At 38.4% G+C, this 16,864-nt stretch overlaps 1 protein-coding gene across 2 annotated transcripts in view; it reads left to right on the plus strand.

Annotated features, from left to right (window-relative positions):
* Positions 1–16,864, plus strand: part of PTPRO (protein tyrosine phosphatase receptor type O) — a 239,282-nt gene that overhangs the window by 137,158 nt on the left and 85,260 nt on the right. For both annotated transcript variants that reach the window (XM_045781388.2, XM_045781387.2), the window contains exons 3-6: positions 7,004–7,162; positions 8,907–9,059; positions 10,615–11,058; positions 13,271–13,432. In XM_045781388.2, the coding sequence (XP_045637344.1) occupies positions 7,004–7,162; positions 8,907–9,059; positions 10,615–11,058; positions 13,271–13,432 (918 nt within the window). The remainder of the gene's footprint in view (positions 1–7,003; positions 7,163–8,906; positions 9,060–10,614; positions 11,059–13,270; positions 13,433–16,864) is intronic.

Raw genomic sequence — 16,864 nt, forward strand, 5'->3', positions numbered from 1 at the left:
AAGAGTTTAGATTTTAACCCATAAGTGATGAGGAATGGTGACAGATACAAAGAAATGACCTAATAAGATTTTATTGAGGAAACCTCCTTTTTAAAGCTGTAAATTGTAGGATCCTGAATCCTGCATTGGCATGGACAAATTATGAAGCAGGTGTTTTGAGTAGTAGTTCAAAGTATGAACTTTAGAGCCAACAAAGAAATCTGGAAACCACATGTGTAGCATTAGGCAAGTTATTACTTTCTTTAAATCTCAGTTTTTAAATCTTTAATCTATCCCAGACGTGAGCAAGCTTTTTCTGTAAAGACTTAAATGATAGATATTTTAGGTTCTGGGGGCTGTGCACTCTGTTGCAATGATTCAACTCTAGTGTTGCCCCACAAAAGCAGCCATTGGCAATACATAAGCAAACAAGCATGGCTGTGTTCTAATAAAACTTTATTTAAAGACACTAAAATTTGAATTTCATATAATTCTGATATGTCGCGAAATATTATTCCTCTGTTAATTTTTGACAACAGTCTCACAATATAAAGGCCATCCTTAACTCACAAGTCATCCAGACGCAAGTGGTGGGCTGGATTTGTCTTGAGGGCTGTGAGTTTGCTGATTTGGTAGCGGGTAGTGTAAAATAATGCAATATTTTGTAACGTGAAAAATATTACAATACTCTCCTTAACAAAATGTGTAACACTTCATGTAAGATCAGTAAATAGAAACAATACCAATGGTATTCAACAGAAAATTACTCGAGGGGTTGGAAGCAAAGGAGAGTCAAAACAGATCAGGCAGGACAAAGTCAGTGAGGTGCAAGTGACAGGTGTAAGGCAGAGACTGACGAACTGAGAGTATTAGGTAGCCTGCGGGCTTAGAAGTTTTGAATAGAAACAAGTAGAAAAAATTAAGGTGAGATTGGAGACAAGAAGAATAATGTAGAGAGCTGTTGAAATATTCCAGGAAGGACGTAGTGAAGACTTGAACTAAGTTCGTGGGTGTGATAGGGATCATGACTCTTGGACCATGGGAGAAGGCTGCTGTCAGCTCACCTCAGTGGCCTGTGTGGATAGAAGGGGGGTGTTAGGTTAAGCTCCAAATCACCATCTAAACATAAGTTAGGAGCTCTGGCCTGGGACCTGGGATCAGTCCCTTTTTTCTACTCCTGCCCTCAGAAGTGAGGGCCTTGGGGCACCTGGGTGGCTCAGTCAGTGAAGCAGCCAACTCTTGATTTCGGCTCAGCTCATGATCTCAGGGTCTTGAGATCGAGCCTAGCACCAGCTCTGCACTGAGTGGGGAGACTGCTTAAGATTCACTCTCTCCCTCTCCCTCTGTCCCACCCCACCCCACCCACTCACACTCTCTCCTTCTCTCTCTAAAAACAAAACCAAAAACACACAAACAAAAACTTGAGAGTCAAATCACAGGTTTCTCTCCCTCAAGGGGCTGCATCAGAACAGACACATTTGTAGGTCGGTCACATCAAAAGCAAGGACCCTCGTCACTGATCCAACAGCTCCTTTAGTTTTAGTCCGTCAGAACCGAGAGATCTCAGGAAGAAGCCCCTCTCGGCTCTTAGCAGTTACCAACAAGCACAGAGTTAACTCTCCTTTTTTAAAACAGTATTTGCTCTACATCTGTTTTGTTCCTTCATCTCCATCTCACATAGTTATTCCCAGAACTTTAAGAAACTTCCTATTCATGATTGTCATGAATGATTCAAAGGTAATTAAGGGACATGAAACAGACCTCAATTAAACTTCAGATTTTATTATGTGGGACACCTAAATGAGAAAAAAACAACCATATTAACTGTCATTTAACATTTTTTTATTAAAAGAAAAAAATGGAAATTTCATGTTAGGATTTCTTGCAAACATAATGCAGTATGTATCTGCTTATGACACACTCTTTGCTCCTCCCACAAAGCAAAAAGAAAACCAGAAGTATATTGGTAGGCTCAAAAATAAGATAGTTGTCTCTCTGAATCAGAAACAAAACAGAAAGTCCAAGGGGGGCAGTGGGTTGAAGTCCTGGGGCCTCTGTGCTCTGCAGCTAAAAGAGCACAGCCCTGATCTTGGGCCCCAACGTATTAAGGATTGGAATGCTCCATACTAGATAGGGCCCAGAGCAAGGCTTTCTGTTTGGAACAGAGATTCCTTCTGCCTGTGATAAAACTAAAGATGGAGGCCTTGGGATGCAGGGAACACACATTCAGTCTCACTATCAAGGACCAAGCTGAGTTCCCCTCTGACTCAGGGAACGAATCTGTGATAGCCGCTATATCATCCACAATATTAAGAACCTCAGATTACTATTAGCTGCCCTGGTTCTCAGCTGGGAGCTGTGGTGAGCTGAATGGAAGCATGGCTAAATTGCGTCCACAAGAAGTTAAGCAAGAAACAGGGCAATAAGAAGACACAAGATTAGCCTAGGGCCTGTATTTCAAAACACACAATGAAATCCATGCTAAAAAAGATAGACATCAAAACAACAACTATAACATTGAACTCTATTTCGCGTAGCAATTTGACAATGAATTTTCAGTATGTTATGATGTTCAAAGAGATAAATCTAAGAATTCCATCCATTCAAAAGGATTAAAACATAATGAAGCAAAGATTGGCAGAAATTAAACACAAACGTATCAAATAAACATACATTAAAATTTCTTAGAAGTGAAAATACAATTATTTAATTTAATATTTACTCAGTTAGACTAGGCAAAATTCACTTAATTGGTCAAATGTAAATTCAATCGAAAAACCTCAACTGATGGGATAAATTCTGGACTGATAGAAGTTAGATAGTAAATTGAGAGGTAATACTTTGTTATTGTCTCATAATTTAGCCCAATTCTCAGATTTGATGGTGGGAGAGGCTCTAATTAAGGAGGTTAAGAGTTCAAGAGAAAGAGAATGGAGGGAATAACGGGAGCAATATTTCAAGATTGATTATGAAGATATCCAAGACTTGAAGAGTGACATGAATCCACAAGCATTTCAAATACCTAAAAGGGTAATTCAAAAATAAGACTACATCTAGATATGTGATGGTGAAATAGATTATAAGGACAAATACAAAGCTTAGAAGGTATCAAAGGAAAAAATGCATAATATGTAGAGAGGAATAACTGTTAGGCTCACAGAAGTTTTCTCTTCTACAATAATTGATTCAAAAAGACAATGGAGGAATAGCTTCAAAATACTGAGAGGAAATCTTATAATTTTATATCCAGCTAAACTACATCAAGAATAAAGATAAAGGGGTGCCTGGGTGCCTCAGATGGTTAAGCATCTGTCTTCAGCTCAGGTCACGAACCCGGGGTCCTGGGATCCAGCCCCACATCAGGCTCCCTGCTCAGTAGAAAGCCAGCTTCTCCCTCTCCCTCTGCCCCTCCCGCCCCCCTGCTCATGCTCTCTCTCTCTCAAATAATAAATAAAAAAAATAATAAAGAATAAAGATAAAGAACTTTTCCAGAATACAAAGCCTAGGAGAATTTAACACCTAGACTCTAACTTAAATAACTACTAACTGATATGTTTTAACAAGGAAGGTGAATCCAGAAGGAAGTCATAGGACACAATAAAAAAAAAATGACAGTAGGAATGCAGTACATGACAGAAGGTATATTACAAATTAGCAGGAGACTTTGGAAAAAGAACCCATGAAACAGGCAAAAGAATCAAAGAATTTTAAAAAAAGAAAAGCTGAATGACCAATAGACATAAGAAAAGAAAATCAGCCTCTTTTGTGAACAAGAAATTAAAAGAGACAAAATTTCATATGTCTCAGAGTGGCAAAAACTAAAAAGGTTGATATGAACAAGTGTTGAATAAGAATATGGAGAAAGAGGAACTATCACACACTGCTGATGGAAATGTAAATTGACAGAACACATTTTCACAATATCTCGTACAATCCAAGATGTTCATTCCCTACTATCCAGGATTTGGATAGTCCAGAAATTTGTCTCAAGACATTTATTGCAACATTATGTGCAAAAGTGAACGATTGAAAACAACCTATCTAACAAAATAACAGATAAACCGTATGGTTTGTGTAATTCTAAAGTGAACACTAAAACAAATTTTCTAGAAATACTTGCATCACGGACAAGTCTCAAAAGCAGTGATAGTTGATAAAAGTAAGCTGCAGAATGATTCCTATATGATATCATTAACATACTTTAACACATGCAAAATAACGTTCCATATGGATGTTGGACACATATAAATATAAAAATAAGAAACACATCAGAAGCTAACCACCCAATTCAGAGCACTAATTTACCTCGGGCCACGGTGAAAGGCAAATGAGTGAGTTATTTGGGGGAGTTTCAGATACAGTTTGTAATACTTAGCTTTTTAAAAAATAAAAAGACCTGAGGACAAAAAAAGGAATAAACAAACAAAAGTAACAAATGATTCACATTTTGTAACAACTCTGTTTAACTCTCCAGTCCTGCCTGGTTCCTAAGACAAGAAATGGCAGGGTAAAGGGTGGCTGGCAGAGAAAGCAATATTGAATTAGATCAAGATTAAACCTTGTCATTACCGAAAAACACTTGAGTAATAACAGCTCTGGTTTATAGCACATCACTTAATTTCTAAAAAGAAAAATAACGAGGGAAGTCACTGAAGAGACAGTAAAATATTTTTAGAGAATGCATTTGAGTTCTATTGAAAATAGTAATTCTTGAGTTAAATATGCCTGAGTAATGCCCGGGCTCGGATTTTAGAATTTACAGCTAACCTGGGTCACTTTGGTTGAAGCTGAGAGAGCTGTAGGGAGCAAACAAGCAAGTAGGCATTTTAAAAATTCTTGGTTTAAATTTAAGTAGCTTGCAGAAGCAAAAAAAAAAAAAAATCACAAAATAAAATATCTATGCTGTAATCCTCATGTATCTCTTGAATTTCAAAGTTGGACTGTGGCTTTCATGTGCAGATGCCATGGCTCTGGGCATGAAAGATTGGGTGGACCTCTCACTTCCCTTTTCAGGAGACAGAACCCTGATGAGGCTAAGATACCAGACAGCAGGGATGGAAGAGTTCCTGCTCTGTGGCTGCTTTTTGTTGTTGGCTTTCATTTTGGTTCCTTTAGACCCAGAGGCAGCAGGTGGATTTAGTAGACTCCGCGGGTTAGTAATTAGACTGGGTTGAAAGAAAGACCTTCAAATAGTTCAGAACTTTGGGGGATTCATCAAAGAGAAAGACACAAGAGTCTTCCCTACTTGGTTGGTTGGTTTGTTTACATGGCACAAGTGAGTGCACTCCATAAATATTACCTTTAAGCAAGGACAAATCAAAGATAAAATAGAAACACTTCAGCCAGAGAATACAGCATGTGGTCTACTGGGACATGATCACAATATATGCTGTAATCTGAAGGTCCTTCCGGACTTTTTTTGATAGATATCGGCTTGGTGTCTAAGAAAATTCGGGAAAAAAATCAAAGCTTTAACATGTTGCTTCAGTCCTTCCTGGATCTCTTCAATCAAAAGCAAAAGCTAAAATAGGTTAAGATCCGAAGGGCAAAATGAAAAATACTTACCTACAGATTAAGACAAAGTAGGTACTTGAGACTCATGGAATAAATTAAATCAAATTTTGGTGTCCTATGGAATTGAAAATAAAATTTTAAAAGTATAAAATTTAAAAAAGGCTATTGCTTTCATTTAGGCCAAAGATGATGTCTGAGAATCTTCTAAGGATAAAACTGAATCAAAATTATTTTTGTCTGTAATACAATAGTTGACTCCAAACCAAATTATTAAATGATTTTCTTAAATCAAACGAATGCAAGTAAAACTTATCCAACAGCTCGTTCAGAAGAGTGACGGAGCTCAGTCATTTTTACAAGGGTTTTGCTGAAGAATGGGATATAGAGGAGATGCAGGTGTGCATCAAACTGCAGTTTAAAAAATGAGTATTTATGGGGCACCTGGGTGGCTCAGTCGTTAAGCGTCTGTACCTTTGGCTCAGGGTGTGATCCCAGGGTCCTGGGATCGAGCCCCGCATCAGGCTCCTCCGCTGGGAGCCTGCTTCTTCCTCTCCCACTCCCCCTGCCTGCATTCCCTCTCTCGCTGGCTGTCTTTCTGTCAAATAAATAAATACAATCTTTAAAAAAATAGGGGCGCCTGGGTGACGCAGTCGTTAAGCATCTGCCTTTGGCTCAAGGCGTGATCCCAGCGTTCCAGGATCGAGCCCCACATCAGGCTCCTCTGCTATGAGCCTGCTTCTTCCTCTCCCACTCCCCCTGCTTGTGTTCCCTCTCTCACTGGCTGTCTCTATCTCTGTCGAATAAATAAATAAAATCTTTAAAAAAAAGTAAATCTTAAAAAAAATAATTAATTAAAAATGAGTATTTAAAAAGTTTTGTAATGAGTCAACTCAAGCAAACTAGAAATAAATATTTTTTTAACCTTCTGCAAGAAGAGTGGTTTGATAAACACCATAAACTATAATTCTCTCAACATAGGGTGCTTTGCAATCTTATACTTAATGTAGAAAAATAAATACTAAGTTTATACAAAGAAATAAATGATCACATAAACATTTATCCTTGGTCCGAGCCAAAATGTATTTTCTGTTACTGGTCTGTTATTAATATCAAGTTTTCTTGGCTTGGAGAAAGAAAAATGAACTAGGAATCTGGAGATACCGACTGCCACGTACTTGTTAAATTACACTTGACAAATAATTTAAAATAATCATCATTTTTATCGGTTGAAGGGCAATATTCATATTTGCTCATCCTAGATCCCAGAGTTGTTGCAAAAGGCAAATGGAAAAATAAATATGAAAGTTCTTTGAAAGCCGCACAACACCACGTAAATGTATTTTGTTAATTACCGCTCTGGAGAACAGTCAACTCATGAGTATGGGGGAGTTTAGTGCTGATGGATAAGAAAAGTGTTCTGATAAGTATAATTTGGGGTACTTCCAAGTACTGATAATGGTCTTTCTCCCTTTTCTCCACTTCCCTTCATCCCTTCACTTCCCTTCTGCAGAACCCCTACCTGTAACCAGCGTTTCAATATATGACTATAAACCTTCTCCTGAAACAGGAGTCCTGTTTGAAATTCATTATCCAGAAAAATATAATGTTTTCACGAGAGTAAACATAAGCTACTGGGAAGGTAAAGACTTCCGAACAATGCTATATAAAGGTAAGAAGCAAAAGGAAGGGTGATAAATGATAACTACTCCTTTTTACGTGTTTGCCAAACGGTCATCTGTCTTGCTCTAAAGAGGTCTTATGATTCACTATCTGACCATGGAAGACCATTAAAAATAGTTACTAGTTTATGAAAATCTTGTCATGAGGAATCTTAGAATACCTGGTTTGCTGGAGTCACATGCAATGCCTAAGTATAAGAAAAACTCAAATTATGGTCACTTGTATGTTAGCCTTGCCAAAGGCAGCATGTCTGGTACAAGAAATAAATTCAAACTTAAACTTAGAACACCTCGCCTAACCATTTATTTCTGCGTGTGTTAGAAGGCTGTTTCTAGAACTAAGAAGCTAGAAAGGCACCTTCCACCAAGTTTCACTTGCAGGTGGTCCAAGATTATTCTCAAATGCAAATGATAATGCTTTTTTGTTCCTTTGAATGTATTTATCTGTATGACCAGCTAAATGATTGCATTAATATACAAAAATTGGTTTCATTGTTTATACTGTCCTGATGCGGACCCTGTGGGGAGAGGAGAAAAAGAGATCCTACGGGAATCAATCATTTCAAAAGAACCTGGGCCCTTTCTCTGAGTAGACTGGTGGGGAGAAGATGGAGAGGGAGGAAAGGTGGGAGGGGCTTTCTGCTCCACTGGGAGTGAATTGGGAAGAAAAGGAACTTAGACACTCTCAGATACAAAACTGTAACATTGCTCTCCAAGGGCTTAGATGATTATCAAAGTTGACTGGTTGTAACTGGAAATAGATACTGGTGAGGTGGAGAATGGATACTGAGGCACACAGGTCGTGATATCCAGAAAAGTGTCATTTTGACTTGCTGCTTTTACAAATGCGTTACTTCCCTGGATTTCTTTTTTATGAGACATGGTTTCAAACACATGCAGTGAATTTATAGTTTTTGAAACTTTAAAACATCAAATAAATATAAACATGGACCCCAGAAATTATTGCATTTTTAAATTTTCAATGAAAACATTATCTGCAGATTAATAAATGGGGCCTTATGTGTTTATTGATCACATGCAAATAGAGGTTCGTGAATGATTAAAAAGCATTCTCTGGAATTTTTGTTGAATCAAAAACTAGGAGTTTTAAAATAAGTCAGTATACTCTCCTTTTTAAGTTAATGAATTTTTAAATTTATTTTTGGCTTTTAGCTCAATAAATGGTACTTTCAGTTTCTTTCCCACATTCTTTCTACTTTGGATTGGAATCTTAATTATTTTCTTTAATGTTTTCCAAATGAAATCCAACTTTTTTTTTTGATCAGGTGCTGCCAACTGGCAGATAAGCCATTCTACTTTAAAAACAGGCCAGTTTTTTCAAGTAACCCTAGTGAAAACATGTCTTATAAAATTACTTTTTCCTAAGTCATAAGGTAGCAAAATATCTTTGATTTTTATCATAAAATAAACGGCTAGCATAAACCAAATCCCTACATTTTCTGTATGTTATCTTCTCCATAATACACAAAATGTTCCCATAAAAAAAATTTAATTCCATTGTATCCAATGCCTGCAGAAAAAAACTTTTCAGGATTTTGGATATAAAGATCCAAATTTTCATCTCTAATCTTATGCCAATTTTGTATTACTGACCATGCCAGAAGTTGCAGGAAATAATATCTCAGGGCTATTTAATCATTATTGTTTAGAATGTTCTAGAAGTATGTGGCATTTAAGAGATCAAAAATCTAATATAATTGTTTTTAATCTCAGATTTCTTTAAGGGAAAAACAGTATTTAATCACTGGCTGCCAGGAATATGTTATAGTAACATCACTTTTCAGTTGGTATCTGAGGCAACTTTTAATAAAAGTACCCTCGTGGAGTACAGCGGTGTCAGTCATGAACCCAAACAGCATAGAACTGGTAAGTCTTCTGAAAAATCAAATTCAGTTAAAAAAATAATTAAACTATACGTTTGTTGCATGTATACTTTCTGACATTCTGAGAAAAATTCTGTTCTAGAGCCAAGAAATAAAATAAATATATATTTGTAATACTCTAAAACAAATTCCCTATCAATGTAAAAGGAACAGTAAAATATTCAAAAGAAAAATCTAAAATATGTCAATGTAATCATAGATTTATTATCTTTGAATGGAAAAAAGTACATGATCCTACGAAAAGTTATAATTAAATAGCTTAACTTGACCAAGTAGACATCAGTTATTCTATAACCTGGCAAAATTCCCATATGGCAGTAAAACTGATAGCAGATGTTCTAGGACAGAATATCAGATTATTCAAGGAAAATATTGGGATTCAGATGTGTCTAAAACTTGCAGTGTTTAAATTTTAGTAGCGTCACTAATAGGAAACACTGTTATAAGATGGATGGATGGATGGATGGATAGATAGATGGAAGAATGGATGGAAATAAATATACGCCTACTAAATGCCTGTCACCAATACCAATGTAATTGACGTTGCCTGTGCCTAATGTGCCCAAATTACTCATTAGGAATGTTAGAAATGCCTTTCCTATGAACATTGGGTATGGATTGTGGTAGATCACTCCTGAGACGCTGCCAGTCGGAATTCCAAGATGCCATGATTTTCATTAAATAGGACAAGACAAAGAAACTATTTCAGCTACATAAGTTATTCACCTCATGGCAACATCTAAGATTCTATTTGTATTTTTAATTATTCAGTTCAAGTAAGGAAACGTTATCAATTGAGTGACTTCTATTGAGAAGTTGTTCTAAGTATGAGAGAGATGAAGACAGAGTCTGGTGAGATAGGTTTCCTGTCCTCAAAAATGGTAGAGCTATAACACAAATGGCATTCATATAAGACAGGATTGACACATGTCCTAAGAGGTACAAAATTGTACAACTGCACATAGGAAGGAACGATTAATTTTTATTCGAAGTTCATGGAAGGGCTGATATTTCAGCTGCTATTTGAAGGACAGGTAGAAACTGTTGCAGGTAGAGATCAGACAGCATGCCTTCAGAATTTTTCACCTGTAGAAAAGTATGCTTCCGTAATTCACACGTGGATTTTGTGCTCATATGTTTCTCTCTGGAGAGGTGAGGAGTGAAGCCGTATTCCTAACATGTGTGTTAATGTTTCTAAAGGGATATATGCAACTCTCCTAAGTGCAACAATGTCACCGAGAGTATTTTTATCTCCATAGCTAGAGTACATTAGAGTTGCTTTTTGTTGTTGTTAAGAAAGATCCAGTGGCCAAGACTTGGTTTTCTTAAAAGGAGATTTTGATAAGCTAAAGAATATTTACGAAACTGTGCTTTGGAAATGGTTAAATGACCACTTGGACAAGCATCATATCACTAGTTAATGTGTTTGGAGTATGAGTGGTGATACGCTCATGTGTGTATTTCACTCACTAATAGATTAAGTATTCACTATAATAGAACTAAAAGTTGCTGGAAAATGAAAATTCTCTCTCTTTCAGCCCCTTATCCCCCTCGAAATATCTCGGTTCGTATTGTAAACTTGAACAAGAACAATTGGGAAGAACAGAGTGGCAGTTTCCCAGAGGAATCGTTCATGAGATCACAAGATACAGTGAGAAAAGACAAGCTCTTCCATTTTACGGACGAAACCCCTGAAATTCCCTCTGGCAACATTTCTTCTGGTTGGCCCGATTTCAACAGCAGTGACTATGAAACTACATCCCAGCCCTACTGGTGGGGAAGCGCATCTGCAGCCCCGGAAAGTGAAGATGACTTTGTCAGCGTCCTTCCTGTGGAATATGAAAATAACAGCACCCTCAGCGAGACCGAGAAATCAACAGCAGGCTCTCTCTCATTTTTTCCTGTACAAATGATCCTGAATTGGTTACCACCTAAACCACCCACGGCCTTCGACGGGTTCCACATCCACGTAGAAAGAGAAGGTAAAGTAACAGGAAATCAGCAAAAATAAGAAACGGTGTGCAAAGGAAAGGGCATTGACATAAGTTATGACTAAAACATTTAGAAAAACAAAATTGATGGGAGAGAGTTAATATTTAAAGGAAAAATGGTCAAGAAAGGGAAGAATTTAATTGAGTAGCCATGCCCACCACGACTAGAAAACAAACAGGTTGGATCAGAATCCAAGGTTTAGGGAGTTTCTAAGTTGCAAGCATTCACAATTTGTGCACATTTCGTGGTCCAGCATGTCATGTACCCCAGGCCGTGGAGGAAAACCTTCTGTTTGGAAAAATTTTGAATTGAAGTTCTAACCATCACAAATTACAAAATATCCTGGAGAAATTTTCTGTTTTCTGGCACACAGTTGGTGACGCATGTAGCAAAGCAATCTTTCCAACAAGAAGGCTACCTTCCCAAGAGCATCAGCCCTGGGTCCTCTCATCTAGCGACTCTGATTTGCCTCAGGGTGTGTCCCTCGGGGACAGGCCCCACTCCACATCGTCCTGAAGGGGAGCTGGTCGTAAAATAGAAAATGCACAACAACTAGTATTTTCTTTTTTTTTTAATATTTAAATTCAATTAGCCAACATATAGCACATCATTAGTTTTAGATGTAGTGTCCAATGAGTCATCAGTTGCGTGTAACACCCAGCGCTCATCACATCACGTGCCCTCCTTAATGCCCATCCCCCAGTTACCCCATCCCCATAGCTGCCACATTACGTATCACAGTCATTGGTCCAGCATCCCAGAGCCATTATTCTTGTTTTAGTCCACTAATTTACGAAAAACGGGGCCCTGGCCTTCAGGCAATGTGGGTCATGAATCACATCTAAATTGTTGCTTGGTAGGTTATTATAGTTATTCGTTATTTGTTTTGTTTCTACAATAACATACTTCATTTTATACTTTCCAGTCTTGTAGTTTGAGTGGCAAAAGTTGTCGAGTTGTCAAAATTTAAAGTTCAAATGATAGCGTTATTTTCAGGGTAGGGCATTAATATCATGCAGTATCATGTATTACATATTGTGTGCCCTTATTTTATTTTATAGAACAAGACACCAAAATCTCTGGATTCCTCTATTCTGGATTATAGAGCAATCGACCATACCCAAATATTGTGTAAAATTGAAATCCTTTATCATTTCTGAGTATTTGAGTCAAAAGTCTTCACATTTACCTGGAATTACTTGTATAAAGCTATCTGTCTTCATCTGCCCTTAATCTGTCTTTTATTTTTCCGTTCCACAATATATTCTGTGGAAAATAGGGTCTTGTAACTTACAATTTTTTTTAATGAGTATTTCCATGAACATTCAATCATGCTTTTATCTGACTGCAGCGTGTTCTGTTGAAGGCTCTTGTAGCCACCAACTGATGAAAAACAACTTCAAATGAAGTAATAAGCAGCAGGAGATGGACTTTGAAGCAATGCAAAAATCCTTTTTACTTTTAGAAAGTAAAATCTGAAAGAAGACAGATGAAGGACAAGTATTACAACTGTCAGAAAATCTACCCAGAAGAATTATTTCCAACTACAAATAATTCAATTTATTTTAAAGCATTTCTGGATATTTAATACTACCACAAAGAATTGATAAGATACTTACTGCTGGTTATTTTTTTATTCTTTATATCCAGATGAGACGGTCAACTATTGCAATCTTCTCCTGACATTCTACTTCTGTTCTTTTTTTTTTTTTAAGATTTATTTATTTATTTATTTGACAGAGAGAGAGATAGACAGTGAGAGAGGGAACACAGGCAGGGGGAGTGGGAGAGGAAGAAACAGGCTCCCAGCAGAGGAGCCTGATGTGGGGCTCAATCCCAGGACTCTGGGATTACGCCCTGAGCCGAAGGCAGACGCTTAACGACTGAGCCACCCAGGCGCCCCTTCTTCTGTTCTGTGCATATAAGGTTGTTGGGTAATAGTACATAAGAGTATGCAGTATATACTCAACCCTAAGCTCTATTGATCTGGATGCCGTATTTTAGTTTAATTATTACAAACAATTTGAATCCTTGATCATGTTTCTTTTCTAATACCCTGGATGAAGATGTAAAATTGAACTTGACAAAAAAAAAGTAAACAGTTTAAAAAATATTTATTCGTTTGTCTTAACTGACTTGTCTACATTCAAGGCCCTTCTGGGTTTTAATTCATATATATTCTCTTTTTTATGTATGATTCAGAAAACTTTACTGAATATTTGACAGTGGATGAAGAAGCCCATGAATTCGTTGCGGAACTGAAGGAGCCTGGGAAATATAAGTTATCCGTGACAACCTTTAGTTCTTCAGGATCTTGTGAAACCCGAAAAAGTCAGTCAGCAAAATCCCTCAGTTTTTATATCAGTAAGTACCAAAGAGATTATTTTGCACTTACAGGGGAGCTAGGACAACGGAACTGGGGAGATTAACGATGCTCACACATCAATTATTCATCAGACCTCAGAGACCCTGAGAAATCGTCAAGGTCAGAAGAGGCCCGGATCCATGAGATTCTGACAGCAGAGGAAATACATGTATGTTTAATGGTAGCAAACCTACCCAGAGATTTAACTTACGGATTTTTTTATTGTTGTGAGAATTGAACATTTATTAAGCTGACCTTCCACACTAGCCATAACAAACCGTCCAAGGACGCAGACACACTGTTTAGGACACAATGACTTTTGTTTGAGGCCGTATAGGAAATGGATATTGTTGGACTGTGGGAAAAGTCTCATTAGAATATTGAGCTGAGAGAGCTCAAAAGAAAAACAGAGATTTAAGTGTCGTGGGACCTAGGTGGTCACCATAAATTTGGCCCAAGAAGACAAAGCTAGAGCATCCCGAAAACCCCAGTGTCAAGTCTTAGGGTGGCTTCTACTGATTCCACAAGGGGCAATAACGGAGCAAATAAATGGCTTCTAAAAGCTACACAAATCGTGCATGTCTGTAATGTTTGTAGGTAATCTGAATATGCTCGCCAGAGGTTTCGAGGCCAAAAGTCAGTGACCTAGTTTATCAGCAGCTAAATGTGCCTCCCGTCAGCAGAAAGAAAAAAACCAGAACGCAATGGATAAAAATGTCTCTTCAAAAAAGATGACCACCACACACTCTAAGGCAAAATACCACCTTTCACCGAAAAACCCTCAAAAAGGGTGGGTGGGGGACAGAGGGAAAAGATCTGTTTATTTAACAGCTGAAAAATGTTGAAAATGTCCCATGTAGCATTTCTACTTAAGAAATTGAAAACATCGCCACTGGTAAGTAGCCTCAACAAAGATCCATCAGATATGCAGAAAGAATAGTCACAATTTCCCTTGCATGGGAGGTCTCTGACATGAGGTCACTTGAGAATGAGAATGAAGTTTACTAATCAGTTCTTCCCGGGAAGCTTAAAATGTTCCCTTAACCAGAAGCTTTCCGTGTCTGTCAGTAGGGACGCACCCCAAGTGTCAGCGGCTTCTGGAAACTTGCCCTCAGCTATTCGGATTAGGCTGGCCCTTCCCTTCTCTGAATTTCTACTGTGTTTCATAGCGCACGACACAAAACACGGGCCTTTTTTGTGTACGATATTTTTCTAGATCGGTTTTATTTGTGTCCATCTTACTTCGCACACCAAATTGACAAATCCTACCTTGGGGTTATAGTTATTAATTCTGGGGTACCTTCAACAAATATTCACTGAACAACTTTCACGAGTCAGGCACGCTGCTCTCGAGTATCCAAATGGACTATGCTGTTGAGAATGTGTCAGAATTGCTCCAAAATATGATTATTTCCAAGAGATGCATCTTCATATTCATTTAGAAAGATAGAGGGCCCTAAAAATTCTGGGTTTTTTTCTCTGCCAATAAAAGAATAATACTTCGAGTGCTTGGATATCCCGCTCTGCAGTAAAGAGTTATTGAGATGCACTCTGTGTACACTTAGTTTAAAACAGGAAACTATAGCTGTAAATACTATACTGGACCGAGTAAGCCCCCTCCACACAGTACAGACTCATACCAGCTACATGATATTCACAGCCCATTTTCCTGACCCAACTGTTCCGGTGTTAAGCTATGACATTAATATTTATTAAATTCCATTAAGATTTATGTTTCTCTCTCTTGTTGCATTATGATTTATATTTCCATGGTTTTGAAGGCTTTCCTCAGAGATGAGAAGGAAGGTAGACATTTACATTCGGCCCCCAACAGGCTTACATTTCAGTGATCCCCATGTTTCAGGTGGAAAGAAACTGAGGCACAGAAAGGTTAGTGACTTTCCCAAGTGTCCAAATGGGACTAGAACCTAGGAATATTTGCTAGCAAAGTCCATTTCCACGTAGCCTACCCTGACCCATTACCGTGGTTTGATTATCAGGTCAGTCCTAACGTAAAACCATTGAACCAGTGAATGTGTTTGGCTTCCTCCCACATTGGCTGTCTGTGCCCCTGCTCTCCCAGTAATCTTCCTAATGACGATGAAAACACTTCACAATTACAGGTTCTCTAACACCTAGGATCTCATTTGATCCTAGCAACAGATGGCATCATGATAAATTGTCACAGAGCGCTGAGCCAGGAGACGAGAGGTCTGGGTAGGGCTCCAGGCACCTACTCGCTGTGTTATATTGGACAGGTTATAACACATCTCTGGTCCTTAGTTTTCTCATCAATGAAATGAGGTATTGGTTCTCTCAAGTTTTCAATTCTAACATTCTATGGTTTAATCCATTTGCCAGTGCATTGCCAGAGATTCAGAGAAGTTAAACCCTTTGCCCAAGGTTATATCACTAATAATGAGCAAAGCCGAGTTTGGGTCAACTTTCCTCTCTCCAAACCAGCGCTTCTCACAGTTCCTAGTTTCCCCAGAGGTTTCGTGCAGGGGTTAAGAGTGTGGATTCTGGAACCAGCCTTCCTGTTGGTGAATCCTGGCTGTACTTATCCTATCTTTGCCTCAATGCCCTCATCTGAAAGTGGGATTCATACTTGTACTTCTCTCATAGGTCTGTTATGAAAATTGAAGGATTGACATATGTAAACATACATAACCCTAAAACAGAGCCTAAGACATGCCAAATGCTCTTTGCCACCATTGTTATTGTCATTTTTTATTGTCATTATCTGCCTGGCCCCATTGGCTGTGAGCCTGAGACTGCTGTCCCCCTCCTGGGTTCCAGCCCACGAATACAGCTCGCTATGAAGACACTGAGGAGTGTATCCTAAGCAAAGAAAGGAAAGTTGCATATGTGCATTTTGACAAGGAACTTCTGTAGATAATAACCACCTCAACACTTCTTGAGTCCTTACTATGTGTCGGGCACGGTGCTAATAACCACTTTAGAAACTTAAAGAACAAAACTAATAGTGGGCCTTCTGACGAGATGCTTTATAATGAGGAACCCACCTCCTCCCTCAAATTAGCACCCAGGTCCCAGGCAGCTTCTGTAATTGACCTAGCCTATTGCCTGGTTCTTCTCTCAATACAGTCACACCCCGCCTCTTTGATCCCCCTGTTACCAAATTTAAAATCCTTTCACACAATGGCAGTCGAGGCTCATTTGAATCTCAAAGTCATTATTTCTAGAAACCAAAGATCCTAGCAAAGGAATTCTAAACCCTGATGAAATGCCCCCACTTCCACACCCACTCTGCACTGAAAGAGAAGTAGAGTCTCTCTGGTGAAGAATTTCCTGGAATAACCTGAGAGGCAGGGGCAGAGAGCCGTGCCGTCCAGCTGCGGGTCTTACCTCGACTCTCTGTGTAAGGGCAAAAGGAAAACATCGTGATTTTTAAAACGCGACTCTCTTAC

Source organism: Ursus americanus, chromosome 25, assembly GCF_024610735.1.
Source record: "Ursus americanus isolate L20-20 chromosome 25, mUrsAme1.1.p, whole genome shotgun sequence".
Classification (NCBI taxonomy): domain Eukaryota; kingdom Metazoa; phylum Chordata; class Mammalia; order Carnivora; family Ursidae; genus Ursus; species Ursus americanus.